The sequence below is a fragment of the Cottoperca gobio genome, chromosome 6 (assembly GCF_900634415.1).
Source record: "Cottoperca gobio chromosome 6, fCotGob3.1, whole genome shotgun sequence".
NCBI lineage: Eukaryota > Metazoa > Chordata > Actinopteri > Perciformes > Bovichtidae > Cottoperca > Cottoperca gobio.
In genome coordinates, this window is record NC_041360.1 from 766,116 (window position 1) to 781,535 (window position 15,420).

A 15,420-nucleotide genomic window follows, 5' to 3' on the forward strand; every position below is an offset into this window, starting at 1 on the left:
AGTGTGGCCACATGTTTTAAATAATTTGCCCTTATCTGACAGTAATTTGACTTTATGTGAGTGGTAAACATTGTAGGACTGATACTATAGTGTCTATATTTGTTTACTTTATTATTATTATTATTATTATTATTATTATTATTATTATTATTATTATTTGTCTGCAGTGGACAGTTATCAACATGCAACCTCCACACCACAAAAGCCACAGTGAAGGTTTGTTTGTCGTGCAGATCTCTGTTCAGAAGGGACCTTGTGTATTAGAACCTTTCCCTCATTGAAAACCCAGTTGTTGTTTTTTCCCAGCTCTGGTTTTATCTGCCAGATTGCCATCGTACCACTTCTCTGGGACAATTTGGGGGTTTATATGCCTGCTGAGATATTGGATAGACCTTCAGCTTGCGGCACAGACATGCAGAGAGTCTCTGTGTTTGTCTTGAACCCCCACATGGCCAAGATTTGTCTTTAGCCAGGCTGTCATTTATAAAAAAGAAGGTTTTTTAATTGACTTTCCTGGTAGATTTATACAGTAAGGGGATATAAATAGGTGTGTGTGTGTGTGTGTGTGTGTGGCGCTATATTCCTGACTCACTTAAACTCAGCGATTGTTTCATTCCATCTGTATGAGCTGTAACAGTCTATTGAGACATGGAGCTAAAGGGAGAATAGCTGGTGTGTGTGTAGTCTTGAGTGTGGCTCTGTGTGTGTTGTGGGTTTGAATCTTGTGATTCTAAGAAAGTGCTTGGCATTCTAAAAGCGTAATCTAGGGCAAGCTAAATAGATCAATGTGTGTTTGTCTAGATCAAGCAAATGTAACCAGCTCTAACGTACACACACACACACACACACACACAGACACAGACACACACACACACACACACACACACACACACACACACACACACACACACACACACACACACACACACAGTTCAAGCAACTGCTCCTCTCCTCTGGCAGAGTCAGCTCTGTGCTTTGTATGTCTTCCACACACAGCTTGTTAAACTAAGTATGACTACACTCTGTAAATAACAAAGGCTTGTGTCAAGATGTGCATTTAAATGGCTGGATTACTGTTAAAGCTTCTTCACTGGTACCTGCGCTGCTGGCAGAAATCTTTCTCTTGCCAGAACTCAGACTGCTCCACTCTCTTCTCCAGTAGTCCCCTTGACTGACCTCTTTTTGCTTCAAGTATTTTGGTATGTTACTGAGCTGATCGGAGCTTTTGGATCTGTAGCTTGAGGCTTATTTCTCTTTCTGTAAATGGTGTTCCCACCTGTGCAAGATGCTTATTTTATTCTCTTGTCTTTCCAACCTAGGCCTGAGCTTAATGCTAATGTCAGCATGCTAACATGCTCACAGCTAAGGCTGCAAGATATGAGAAAACATTGTGGAATTTTACGATAACTATATTACTTGTGATAAATAGTAAAAACAGAGTGAACAGAAGTGTGCTCTGTCTGCCTTTTTATGCTTGAATCAAAAAATGAAGGAAAGTATTTCCAACATTCTTTAATTTAGCCCATTATACATTGAACTGAACATAAAAGGCACCGATGGAAAAAAAGAATGATAGTTACATTTTAAATTGCAGTTTTCTTCTAATACTCTCTTTCAACTAACAAAAAAAAATCCCTGTGTGCGATATCGCATTCTTTCACAATGTGTTTATTGTGCAAGTTGACATCGCAATGACATTAAACAAATAATATATTGTGCAGCCCTAATCACAGCCGCTATGCTAACACGCGGATGCCAAGCTGGTACATTTAGCATCATAGTTTAGCTTGTAAGCTTGCTAACATTTGCTAAATAGCATTAAATGCAACATACAGCTGAGTCACTAGTTTTGAAAACCGATTGCCTTCTGGGATAATAAAGTTATTTAATCTTGGCCTCTGGCCAAACACCAAGCAACACCATTGAAATAAGCCTTTTGGGCTTTATTGTGTTGTCATCCTCGGTGATTTCTAATGTATGTAATAACTGCAGTGTTGAATGTGTTTTTAGCTGCGACCAGCAGCTCTATAGTCAAAAATGTCCCCACCCTTATGCAGCCGCAGTTTTCTTCTTGGAGGCTGACATGGTGGTCAAGTGTTGTCGTTGAGGTTGTGTGTGTGAATGCATGAATGTGTGAATGTGTGGATGCATGAATGTGTGGATGCATGAATGTGTGGATGCATGAATGTGTGGATGCATGAATGTGTGGATGCATGCGCGTACGTGGTCGCAGCTATTTCATATTTGTGCCTGTTTAATCATCAAACTAAATCAATCATTCAAACCAGCTGGATACATGTTTTATCAGATCTGCATCAAGCTGAAGTAAGATTTAAGTTAGATATTCACTAGCTTGACATGAATTTAAATGTTACTGGGTCACTGTTAATATAGACATGTAAATAGCCTACTGTATATGCCTCATATTGATATTACAATCCTTCAAAGTTTTAATAGAGCATATGCTATTTGGTATTCAAGCCTGAAAATACTTACTGTTGCATTTGATAATAACTGCATGTTTTAAAGAAGCTCTTGCATTTCTGTATCTTATGTAATACATGTGTGATACAAGTTTATTTTTCTGATGTTACTGTGTTTTCTATAGAAGATGCAGGCTGCCAGACAGCTGCCATCATTATTTACCCGATAAATAAAAAGGTCTATATTTTATAACTGTAAATGCATCTCAGACAACCTGGGAACTAATGTGTGCCTGGTCTTCCTCCCCCTCTTCCTTCTACAGGGGAACTGGTGCCCCACCTCGGCCGTCCACTGGTCGTCGTCTTCCTGCAAGGAACCAGGGACCCAGATCAAAGTGTCCGGGCCAGCAGTCTGTCCAACCTGGGGGAGCTCTGTCAGAGACTGGACTATGCCCTGGGAACACTGGCTCAAGAGGTGAGAGGGAGCACCCTGACATGAAGCCTGACTGGTGGAACTGGGTTTTTGCAGCAGTGCATGGTAAAAAGACAGTTGCTGCAAGGGTTGGTCAGTTAACCACTAAAAACATTTTTCACTTGTTTTGCATGTCAGTCTGAAGGTTAATTTACTAATTGGGCTGTTAAGACAGTACGGGGGGCGAGCTCTGCTGTGTCGGGCTCGGTGTGTGCGTGCCGAGCTGTGTCAAATTAAAGAGCAGGTAAAAAGTAGGCTAACATTTCAATTCAGAATCTGAGCAGCTCTTTTGATCAGCCTTTATAAAGACCATCTTAAACTATGACCTGATGCAGCAATAAACTTAAACAAAGCCAACAGAAAATAAATAAAAGGCAATACTTTTGCAACACCACATAAAACAATTGTGTGTGTGTGTGTGTGTGTGTGTGTGTGTGTGTGTGATGAATAAGCAGCACTGTCAGCTTGAGGAACAGGGATGCTTATTCAACAGTAAGGGGATATAAATAGAGTTCAGTTTAGCAAACGTGTGTGTGTGTGTGTGTGTGTGTGTGTAGGGCCCATGTTGGTTTCGACGTCTGACCAATACATCAATCGCTCCAATTGAGTTCTGCTTCTGACCTCAGCAGTGTCGGCCTGCAGCTCATTCATCTTTGGGACAATCGTGTCATGGCAAATGAATCACAGCTCCAGATTGTGTTGTTCACTAACTGTATCTGTACAGGGGCTCAGGAGGTAGAGTGGCCTATGCCCTCATGTTTATAATACTGTAAATATCAATGTGTGTGTGTGCAGCTCAGCTCCTGTCTGACTGCTCTGATAAAGGCTGAGAAGGAGGCAGAGGTTAGGAGAGCCGCTGTCCATGTTATCACCCTGCTGCTCCGAGGCCTCAGCGACAAAACCACCCAGGTACACACACACACACACACACACACACACACACACACACACACACACTCACAGTATGCATGAAGTCCTTATACACTCTTCTGTACTATCCATTTTTTCGTCAAACCATACAATACAGTTCCACAACCAGACATGCATAAACAATGTTTCATAGCTGCTAATATTACATCATGTTTTTCTCAAATAATCCAGGGATGGAAGGCTGTATTCTGAAAATTTAATAATCTGAATTTAATTTAACATTTGGCAATAGACCCTTTTCATTGCAATCTTCATCAGCAGAAGGGAAATTGCACATGTTAAGAAAATGCTCTTCAATATTTTTGGTCTTTGGGGAAACAAGTGTTATTGCTATTCTGACAAAATGAACTATATGAGAATCAAGAGAATAGTCAACATGTATTAAACAGCTGATTAAGTGTAATGTTCTCTAACCTGCTCAACCTACTGTGTGCTTTGATCAGTGATTAGGACAGATTGAACATTGGAGCGTGTGTGTGGATTCATGTTGGTTTACTCACTCCTGTGTGTTCACTGTATCAACAAAGACACAGAGCCATCTTTTTCTATCACCATGGTGTAAGAATGTCTCCTCTGTCAGAGGGATCAAGTAAAAAAGAAAGTATACATTTTCAGGGCTGGACCGAAGCTTCTATTGAGGTTTGTGAATTAAGCTTCCAATGGCTGTCATCATATTTTATGACGTCATCACCAAAAACATCCTCAAACAAAATCATCAATTTTAATAAATTGATTCATCAGATTAAATTAGTTAATCTTTGTTTTATTATATCAACTTTCTAGCTCATTAGTTTTGTCTACATAGATACATGTGGTTATATAAATGTGATCATTTATAGTGCTGTTAGTTAATCAGGGGTTTATCTCCCTTTGTGTGCGGCAAGCAGGAGATCAAACCATTTTCAATGTTTTATGAAAGGTTTGTGGTATGAAACGTCAACGAATATGGATTGAAGCGGAATATTTTGTTTGATTAAATACATGTTGTGAATTTTGGAAATGATTACATACTATCTTTTTTTTTAATATGTTGACTTTTGGACTTTCCAACGCCCTGCAGTTGGAAATGTTTGGATCACACGAGTGTGCAACAATCCACTTCTACAAATAGTACAATATTAATATTAGTGTAGCCTAATCTTTATCAGCAACTGTGCTGAAAAACAGGTTTAAACAGAATGAATAGACGTGCAAAACTTCCAAATGTTGCAGGCAGAATTCCTCTTCAGGCTTTAAGCATGCTGAATAATGTGGTTGAGGGTGTTTTAAAGGGAGAGGCTGTTGTTTCAGAGCCCGACCAGTCCTGTTTCCCTGTGGGCTATAGACTAAATGTTAGCTTCTCACCAACCACAGGAAGAAGACTCGTTCCCAACACCATGTTTTATGGTCTCTTTCTCACTGTTTCGTGTTCCTCATACAGTGCATACAGTGCAGTGTGTGGTTACTGTCTCTGCTGAAGTGTTGTTCTTAGATAGTCGACTGCAGGGTCCAGGCTAATCGCATCGCAGTATTCCGTTCTCCTTAAATAGAAGCAGCGAGGCACACTGATCACTCTGCAGGTTTTAAGGGAAAACATTGCAGTAACTCCTCATTTATGGGTTTAATAAACTAATGATATAAAATGATCAATTCCATTCTGAGGTGAAATCTTTGAATGTGAATTGAGGAACACCTCTGGGATCATCAAAGTAAAAAGCCTTTAGGATATCAAAGTTCTCAGGTGACAACACAAGCTTGGTTCACAAACAAGTCTCGTGCTGAAACAATTAGTCGATCAAGTTAATCATCAACAATATTGACAATCAATACATTATACATATAATTAAGAGATTAATCAACATTTTAATATAATAAATAATAATCAAAGCTTCTTTCCCCTGGACAGGTTTCAGTCTTACAGTGAACAAGATATCAACCAGTTTTATAAGATCAAATAAGAATGGTACTCAGAGAGCGCCAAGGCCAATGATGCATTCACATGCTTAAAGTCGTAATGTGGGAACAACATTGATGCTACAAAGAAAAGGGTTCTATTTTATTGCTCAGCACCATCAACCCAACATTTACTTCCACCATGTTTCTGAATAATATGATGTCAACTTGGCAAGTCGTGCACCAAAATCTTCGGCGACTTTCCAAGTTCTCAATGTTGGGAATTTTCAGATTATTACAGTACCACATGAATGCAGCATAAATGCCCTATCTTGTAATGTTAAGGAAAGTTAAACATCATTTGTGTATCCGCCCTGTGATTCGGATCCGCTTTAAAATTTAATTAGTTCCTCTCTGGCCCATGCTTCACCCTTCTACCAAGTAAATTTAAAACGCAGATGCTACCAAACTTAAGCTATGATGTATTTTGAATGATGGAATGATAAAATAGAACAATGGTGAACACTGGGTGCATTCCATTCTGCTTCCCTCTTCTTTGAGTGTTAGCGTCTCCCAGCCAGAATGTACGAGGATGTATAAGGAATTGTGTTTATCAAATGGGACATCTTCAAAGCAATTACTCAGCTATTAATATTACAGTAAAGCTGCTTCCACAACAGTTAACTCTCCCATCAGGTCAGCTGGAGTATTGCTTCCGCATAGATTAAAAAACGTTTACATTGGATAACATAAAGAACTTCCACATGAATTCCCCTGTGGTTTTTGTTCCAAGCTCCTCTGAGAGCCTCCTTGCTTCCCATCTCTTCAGAAACACATTTCAGGTAATGGAGCATCCTTTGTGATCGTAGATTTCAAACGATTTCCATCTCACAGGCTGGAGGATGCAGTAGCAAGGATGGGAGGAAGCATAACAATAAAGGTTATATCATCCAAATGCGACAGAAGGATGTGTTTTTAAATGTATTTTTAGAAGACATTGGATGTCTTGGAGTGTGGATACACAGGCAGTACTTAAATGGAACAAGTCATTGTTCTTTTCACTGGCTTTACTGGTGAAATAAGATAAAGAACATGTATCCTTTAAATTGCATCACCTGGCTACAGGTTAAATTACTGTAGTGTTATATCAATCAGAAAGAGTTTTATTTAGTTAATCTGGGAACAGTCTCATCTATTGGTCTGGTCTTTGGGCATTTTGACCAGGACAAAAATGGTATAAAGATGATTTTTACACCACATAAGCCAAATGTGCCATAGAACAACATATCCCAAATCCGAGTGTCCGAGTGTTTAAATATTTTGAACATTTTTGCATGTTTTTGTATGGAAAAGGTAAAAAAGTAAGGATTTTATGGCGACTTTTGACGGTTCATTCACCTTCATTGTAGAAAATGCAAAGTCTAAGTTGCTGAAAATTGTTACTTTACTATGAACTATAATAGTCATTACCGCATTACCTCTGGTATAAGCACAATCCCCCCCACCCCTACCCCCCGGCAATGGTCCGGAGTCCCCTCAAAATTGTATAAGTGTGCTAAGGGCAACAAATTAGAAATGAAAAAAGGTGCAAGTTTACTTTTAATTAACTACTGAAACACGATTTTTTCATTAGTGTCAACATTGTCTTCATCGTCAAGGGTAACCTCCTCGGCATTTTGACTACTGTCTCCTCTGCAGTCTCCACAGGCTGTTACACATTTCAGGCCATGTTTACGACAAGAGCAACTGTTATTGCCACATGGATTTCTGGCAGAAAGATGTAAATGCATTACATCTGACAAACTTCAGTAAGCTCTCTGGTGCTGCATCCAAGTCTGTCAGGATTGGTGTTAGAATGGTATCATGTGGAAGCTTCTGTGGATCAATTGGCGTTTTGCTTGTCGACACCATCTCCATGTATTTAGCGTACCTTAGACTGTTCAAAGAATCATCTGCTCTGCCTCCATATAAGATAACATATAACCTGATACCAGCTTTGCCAATCTGTTCCACTGTCGCTTAGGATTGGTCATCAAGAAGGATATCTGCTGCAATTCTTCTGATTGTTTTATCTTCTTCAAAAGACTGGTTTTTCCATGCCCATTTGTTGCAGAGGTGGTGTCGCAACCACTCCATGCATGGATGAACAGGAGATGGGATGTAACTACTTTGCCAGCTTTGTTAACAAGGTCTTGAATGTTCAACACCTTAAAACCATTCTTTGATCTCTTTGCCTCTGAATGGAAGTATATATATCAGCCATATTCTGGTTCCAGTGGTACATCAAGAGGACAAGTACATCCGTGTCATCTGCTACTACACTTACTTCCCTTCCTTGTCTTGCAAATTGAAGGGCACATTCCACTATCATTATGTCAGCATCTCCAGTACTGTTGTGCATGATCTGACCAACAGCTTCCAAGCATCGACTCAGCAACGCGATAAACTGACTTTTGTTCTTTTCATTCGAGAGAAAGGTTTGCTGGTCATCGTGAGCCTTTGTAGATTCACTAAGCTGAATATCTGCACATGTTTTTCCAACTCTTCGCTGGTGGTCGTGATCTTTGATTGACGGACCCTGTTCGTAGCCATCAAACACTATGCAACAGTCGCCATACCTTGCACGCACATAGTTGGCATATTGACCCTTTTTATCTGTTGATGCTGCGCTGTGGTCTTTACATAGCATGAATCGTGAATAACAGTTGATGTGATAGACGGCCTCAGCCGCGACTAAGTCCAATCAAATTTATTTATATAGCCCAATATCACAAATTATACATTTGTCCCAGTGTGCTTTACAGACAACCTGCCACATGAGACACAGAAACTCCGGGGTATCATACCCCGGATGATGAGTTGGTAACATACATTTACATAAATGCATAAAGATAGAGAGGGAGAAGAAGGGATAAGAAGACAGGGGAGGGAGGGGAGGAGAGAGGAAGAGAAGGAGGAAGAGAAGGAGGAGAGCAGGGAGGTGTCCCCCGGCAGTCTAAGCCTATAGCAGCATAACTAGGGGCTGTTCCAAGGCAAACCTGAGCCAGCCCTAACTATAAGCTTTATCAAAAAGGAAAGTCTTTAGCCTACTCTTAAATGTGGAGAGGGTGTCTGCCTCCCGAACACAAACTGGAAGCTGGTTCCACTGGAGAGGAGCTTGATAGCTGAAGGCTCTGGCTCCCATTGTACTCTTAGAGACTCTAGGAACCACAAGTAACCCTGCAGTCTGGGAGCGCAATGATCTAGTTGGTTTATAAGGTACTATGAGATCTTTAAGATATGCTGGAGCCTGACCATTAATTGCTTTGTAAGTCAGGAGAAGGATTTTGAATTCTATTCTGTATTTTTACCGGGAGCCAGTGCAGAGCAGCAAATACAATACAGGAGTAATATGATCCCGTTTCCTTGTTCTTGTCAATACACGTGCCACTGCATTTTGGATCAACTGAAGAGTCTTGACTTTTTGGGACAGAGTCAATACATCCATGAAGACAATCTTGAATATATATGCCAATATGCCCTTTTTTGATACGGTTACTGATTGTTCTTCTTCAAAGCCTTGCTTACAGATAAGACAGGAGTCTTCCTGAAATTCTGACATATTTTCTTAAGGGTGACAGACGGAAAGCGATTAGACGAGTTAGCGATACAGGGAGAGAAGACGGAGAAAGAGAGAGAAACACTGACGAAGAGACGAGTGAGCAGCAGACAGGGAGAGACAAATAAATACTCATGGCGCTCTCCAAGAAGAGAAAAGTCAACAGAGCTTTCAACCCAGAATGGACAGACTCATTCATGTTCATCCTTCCCACTGGGAGCACAACACCAGTGTCTCATATGCTCAGAGACCGTGGTGCTCATTAAAAGTGGTGATGTGAAACGCCACTATGAGGCAAAGCACAACTTTTTGACCAAACATACCCACTCAAGTCTGAACTGAGGGCACAGAAAATAAGCACTCAGAGCCCAATATGATTTTGATTTGTGACAAAATAAAGCAAATAGGCCACCTTCAGCATCATCAGCCACAGAGAACAGTTTAACCAGGATGTGCTAGCCTGGGTTAAACTGTTCAATTGTTAAGATGTGTTGAGACTGATTTATTCTAACATTGGTTGAGAGTTAAATCAAGATGTGAAATAGTTAAAGAAAAAGGGAAATTCAAGCTGCTGCTACACTTTATTTAATTTTTCTAAGATTAAGCACAATTTTTCAAAAGCTATTTTATTTATTTTCTCAATTTATTTTTTAAATGCAGCCTGAGAAGAACATTACACATATCTACAGTATTATATATATATATATATATATATATATATATATATATATATATATATATATATATATATATATATCTGTATAGTTCAATGTTAAGTGACAATAAATATTGTCGAAATGTTTTTAAATTGTACTTTCTTTATTAGATTTGACAGTCAGTTGTTGATGACATGCAGACGTTGATACAGCTACTAGACTACTTCAATATATCTCACACTAATTCATAACGCAAGTTAGACATTATGATGCTCCGGACCTTTGCTCGCGAAAACTTTCTCTAACTGGACCTCTTAGAATTTTAGTTGAATACCCCTGATGTATGTCATGGCAGTCTTGAGTTTCCAATAATATTTAAAACTCTAATTTTTCTGTGATAGACTGATTGGAGTACATACTTCTTTGTCACAAAAAATATTTTTGAAGTTTGGTTATTTTATGAATTGATTATGGGTCTACTGAAAATGAGACCAAATCTGCTAGGTCAAAAATATACATACAGCAATGCTAATATTTGGTTATATGTCCCTTGGCCATTTTCACCTCAATCAGGAGCTTTCTATAGCCATCCATAAGTTTCTGGCAAGCTTCTGGTTGAATCTTTGACCACTCCTCTTGACAGAATCGATGCAGTTCAGCTAAATTTGTTGGCTTTCTGACAGGAACTTATTTCTTCAGCACTATCCACATGTTCTCGATGGGTTTAAGTCAGGACTTTGTGAAGGCCATTCTAAAACCTTCATTCTAGCTTGATTTAATCTTCCTTTACCACTTTTGATGTGTGTTTGGGGTCATTGTCCTGTTGGAACACCAAACTGCAGCCAAGACCCAACCATATGGCTGATGATTTTAGGTTCTCCTGAAGAATTTGGAGGTAATTCTTAATTCTTCATTATTCCATTTACTTTCTGTAAAGCACCAGTTCCATTGGCAGCAAAACAGGCCCAGAGCATAATACTACCACCACCATGCTTGACGGTAGGCATTATTGGAAACTCAAGACTGCCATGACATACATGTTCTTTACAAGTGTATGTAAACTTTTGTCCACAACTGTATGTACAGACAGTGAAAGTTGGAGGGAAGAATTATAGGTGATCACCTATTCACCCGTTTCGAGTCGAGACTGTTAGTAAACAAGCTCTCATTTCAGAATCAGCTTCATTAATACAATGAGAGGGTATTGTTACTGACTTACCGTGTGTTGTAGTATTCCATGATAATTATGGTCGAAGGATCTTGTCGAACTTTCCGGGAAATACTACATAAATTGAGCTCGAACTTGCCAAACGTGGATGACGCTCCGAACAGGACGCCATTTTTTTATATGCACTCATAACCAGGCCTTTGTACCTAAAACACAGGCAGCCCATTGTAGTTTTGTTGACGAAAACTAGCAATACCTACATTACGTTTAATGAGTATTCAATGATTATTTTAAATGAGTAGCAAAGTCATTTAGATCCGCTCAGAGACAGAAAATATTTCATTAAAAGTACGCTTATATTGATGAAAAATGCCCCACACTAACGTATTGATGCCGAAACATAAAAAATATTCAAATACATATAATATACATATTTGGATATGTTGTTCTACTCAGAATTCTGCTTCATTTGACACCAAAACCAGCTTTATACCATTTATTTCCGGGTAGCACCTAATTTTACTCTTCAAAGACCAGACTATATAGACCCAGACTCATTTAAAACTTGCCAGTAGTGTTGAAAACGGAAGAAAGAAAGAAAAACGTTCTTCCTCCTGTGGTAGCTCAGTGAAAGCACACCTATACATGAGCAGCTGTCCAGCTGCAGGTCCCAGGCCAGGTCAGGTCCTGTCATTACTATAATAGCTGGAGAAGGGCAGCACCAGCTGCATGTGGCTAATGATACAGAGTGACATGAGAACGCATGAGAGGGCAGACCAGAGCACAAATGTTAGACCAAAGGGAAGAAGAGCAGGCCAGGTGTTGTTGCGTGGATGGTGAGGGAGGTATTGGGGTCCATGAGAAACAAATAGAGACTGAAGAATACAGGCAGGGAATCTATTGATCCATGGAAAAACAAAGATGCAGCAATTTTGCTATTGTGGTTATAAAAAGGCATTCTGTTTAAATTACAACTACAATTGATCGTGATGCTGCACATGGTGCCATTAGTTTTCCACACGACGGCAGGACACTTTAATAGGAGTGGGTTAACTTGCTGATGAGTTGGAGGTGTGCCGTCTGTCTCCTGCAGCTCTCCATTTAACTTCTCACTCTTACTGCAGCTTCTTTTTCCACTACTCCTTACTTCCACTATATGTATAACAGATCCTCTGTCAGAAAATGACCTTTGTCTGGTCTTGGATTTTTGATGATCGCAGATCAATAACGATTGCAGTGCTAACCTCTGACAAATACATTGTGTTTCCTGTGACTGCTTCACAAGCAAAGCCACCCTGTGTGTCACCGGTTGAAACGGAGGGAAATGTTGGGTTAACATTAACTTAATACAGCTGAGATACAGCTGTAGGAGAGCGCACCGTAAACGCTGAGGCTGATATCAATAAGATAACATTACATGCTACATCGTTTTCTTGTGACTCCCTCTTGCTTATGAATGCAATCTGAATCCAAAGCTGGAATGTTGGACTGTCACTAAATACAATACTATACTACTAGTGCAGTGCCCATTCTGGGTGTGTTCGTGATGAAAGTGAATCTATGCACACATTTAAGGTAGCAACGCTAAAGTGTAAGTGATGAGTGCAAAAGCTCCCATGAATAATGTTATGACCTCAATAAAGTCAAAGCCAAATTAAATGGTATGCCCCAGGTTTGATGAAGGCTTTAGAAGAAGTCGAAGTTTAGACTGGCCAGCACCATAGACCAGGGCTATTCAACTTGTTCCGGCCACATTTTCCCTAGCTATTATAACAATGGTGTCAGTATCACATAGTGATATTTGTGTGTCGGTAGAACAGCGCCCCCACCAGCGCGCCAGTAACCATTTAGGCAGAGAGTGGTACTGCAGCCCGGGAGACAGCGAGAGCCTTTCAAAACAAGATGGTAATAAATTCAAATTAAGTTCTGTGAGAAGTTGATGCTAACATCAGGAAGACACCACAGTAACTGTAGAAAGCGCTGTGTTGTGTCGAAGTGGTGTAGTGAAAAGAATGTCACTCTCACCGGACTGCTTTCACTTCGGTCCATTTCACGGCAATGAGAAACACGACGGTGTCGTATGAGAAGAAAGGAGAATACCTGGAAATGATACTTTATCACGTGATCTTTGGTGGCTCATGTGTTTGTGGAATTACAAGAGAGGTTTGGACAGATTCAGAAAAAGATGGTGGTAGAGCAGAGTGTTGCCACTTCTGCCAGAAGAGCCAGGAGCATGGGAACACACACACACACACACACACACACACACACACACATACATACACATACACACATATACACACATATACACACACGGACAGGATTTTGGCAGTTTTCTACAGAACCCCTGATCTAAATAACTTAACTAAATTTCAAATTGATGGTTGGTAGCCTGACTGTGGCCAATTAGAAATATCCCCCAACCCTGATCACTGTTACTCATTTCTTCTTCTTTTTTCCAGGATGGGGATCCTATAAGGGAATTACTCTTTACGTCTAAACTCTGTGAAAATAATGTTAAAATGTTGTTCCTACTGTGTAACCCCTGTCTTTCTCCTATGACTTCTCCAGGTTCTCAGTGATGTTTTGTTGGACCTGTACCGAGCTCTAAAGTGGGTGGTTCGCTCAGACCCAGATGAGGTTGCGGTGGTCCATGCCCAGCTGGCTCTGGAGGAGCTTGATGATGTAATGAGGAGGTTCATCTTCCCTGAGCAGAAGCTGGAGAAGAAAATTGTTGTCATGCCATAGAGCTCAAATTCTATTTCTGTGGGAACGTCATAGTCCATTCATAGTTTGGACTTTATTTTTATATTCTTTATATATATGCTTATAGGCAGCACTAGTTGTGCCTTCATGTGAAGTAGATTTTATGGTCAGGACATTTCAGAGCTGCAGGCCAACAGTCTAACATCAGCAGGTAAATCCTGCATTCATGCAGGCATGCATAACAAGTCTTTCCTTAAAGAAATAGGTAACTATGTTCTACTGTAATAGCAACAGTTCACTTCCAAAATAAAGATTTAAAAACAAATTGTTCTTAATTTTTATTTTAGAGTATACAAAATAGGAAACATACTGCCACTGTTTTACCCAAACAGCTTAGTAGTGATCACATATTAACCCCAAAACCATGAGGAGGAATTATCTAAGAAATCTTAGATAAATTATATTTCCAAAGAAACATCTTATGATGGTAGGATTTCAAGCTTAAAGGGACACTCCACTGTTTTTTATGTCAAACTCAATGACATTGCAGGTTCTACTCAGCCCGTAGAAACAGTGGTATGATGTGTAGCGCTGGAGGAGCTTTGTCCAGTCCAACCTTATGGAGCATTATGGGAAATGTAGGAGACATAATTTTTTTGGAGCTTGACATGAGGGACTAGAAGTCAGGATTTAGTTTTTGTGTTCCGTCGCCCTTAATCCTTTTTTATGTGATATGAAATCATCAACACCAATCAGTCCTCAAGCAAGAACATTGTATCCTAAACACCTCTTTTTTTTTCTGTGAGGTTAGTTATTACAAGAGTTCCATGTCGGATTTAGCTAAACAAAGTGTTGATGGAGCATCTACAATGTTAGCATAGCCCTGATCAATCTGAACTCCATTGAGAAAAAAAGTTGTTTTCTTAAAATGTAGACTTTCTTTTAATAAATCCTCATCATTATTTCGGAATCCTTTTCATTTATTTATTGCCATTAAATCAAAGCAATATCGCTTTAGTTTGGGTTGATACAGCTGTAGTAAACCAGGCTAATTCAGCCGTGCAAAGTAATAGGATAAAAACTCAAATGATCTGCGGTCAAACTCAAGTGAGCAAAACAAGGCAAAACTTGCTTTTTGCATTTGGTGTGAACACAGCAATAAGAACAAATCTTTATGGAAAAGACTAAATCACTGCAAGATTTACATGTTAATGCAGAATTGTCTTCTTACCTCCTTGAGTCAAGTACAGAAGGAGGGTTTTGGGTGAAGGAACCGTTATTTTCAGAAGCTCATCTGGTTTGCTATTGTCACATTGGTTTTCTACACAAACTCAGACTTGTACAGAGCTGTGGTTGCATCGTTATGTCTCTGACAACATGGTGGCAAGCAGTACATTAAATACTTTTTTCTTTAGAGCATATTATCACTAACCTGAAATGGAGACTGGACAATAGCTGCACTCCTCGATGCTTTGAACAGAGTCAGGCTGACAGAGAGGAATGAGACATTCCTTCTTTGGTTAAATCCATTGGGCAATAGGCTAACAGTGTGTGAGACTTGACCTTCTCTGTCTCTCCCTCTGTTTGAACATACA

General features: G+C 39.7%; 1 protein-coding gene across 1 annotated transcript in view; it reads left to right on the plus strand.

The window, feature by feature from the left end:
* Positions 1-14,150, plus strand: part of tango6 (transport and golgi organization 6 homolog (Drosophila)) — a 29,845-nt gene extending 15,695 nt beyond the window's left edge. The window contains 3 exon segments of the mRNA XM_029432881.1: positions 2,747-2,898; positions 3,691-3,804; positions 13,691-14,150. Coding sequence (XP_029288741.1) covers positions 2,747-2,898; positions 3,691-3,804; positions 13,691-13,867 — 443 coding nt within the window. The 3' untranslated portion in view covers positions 13,868-14,150.
* The last annotated feature ends 1,270 nt before the right edge of the window (positions 14,151-15,420 follow it).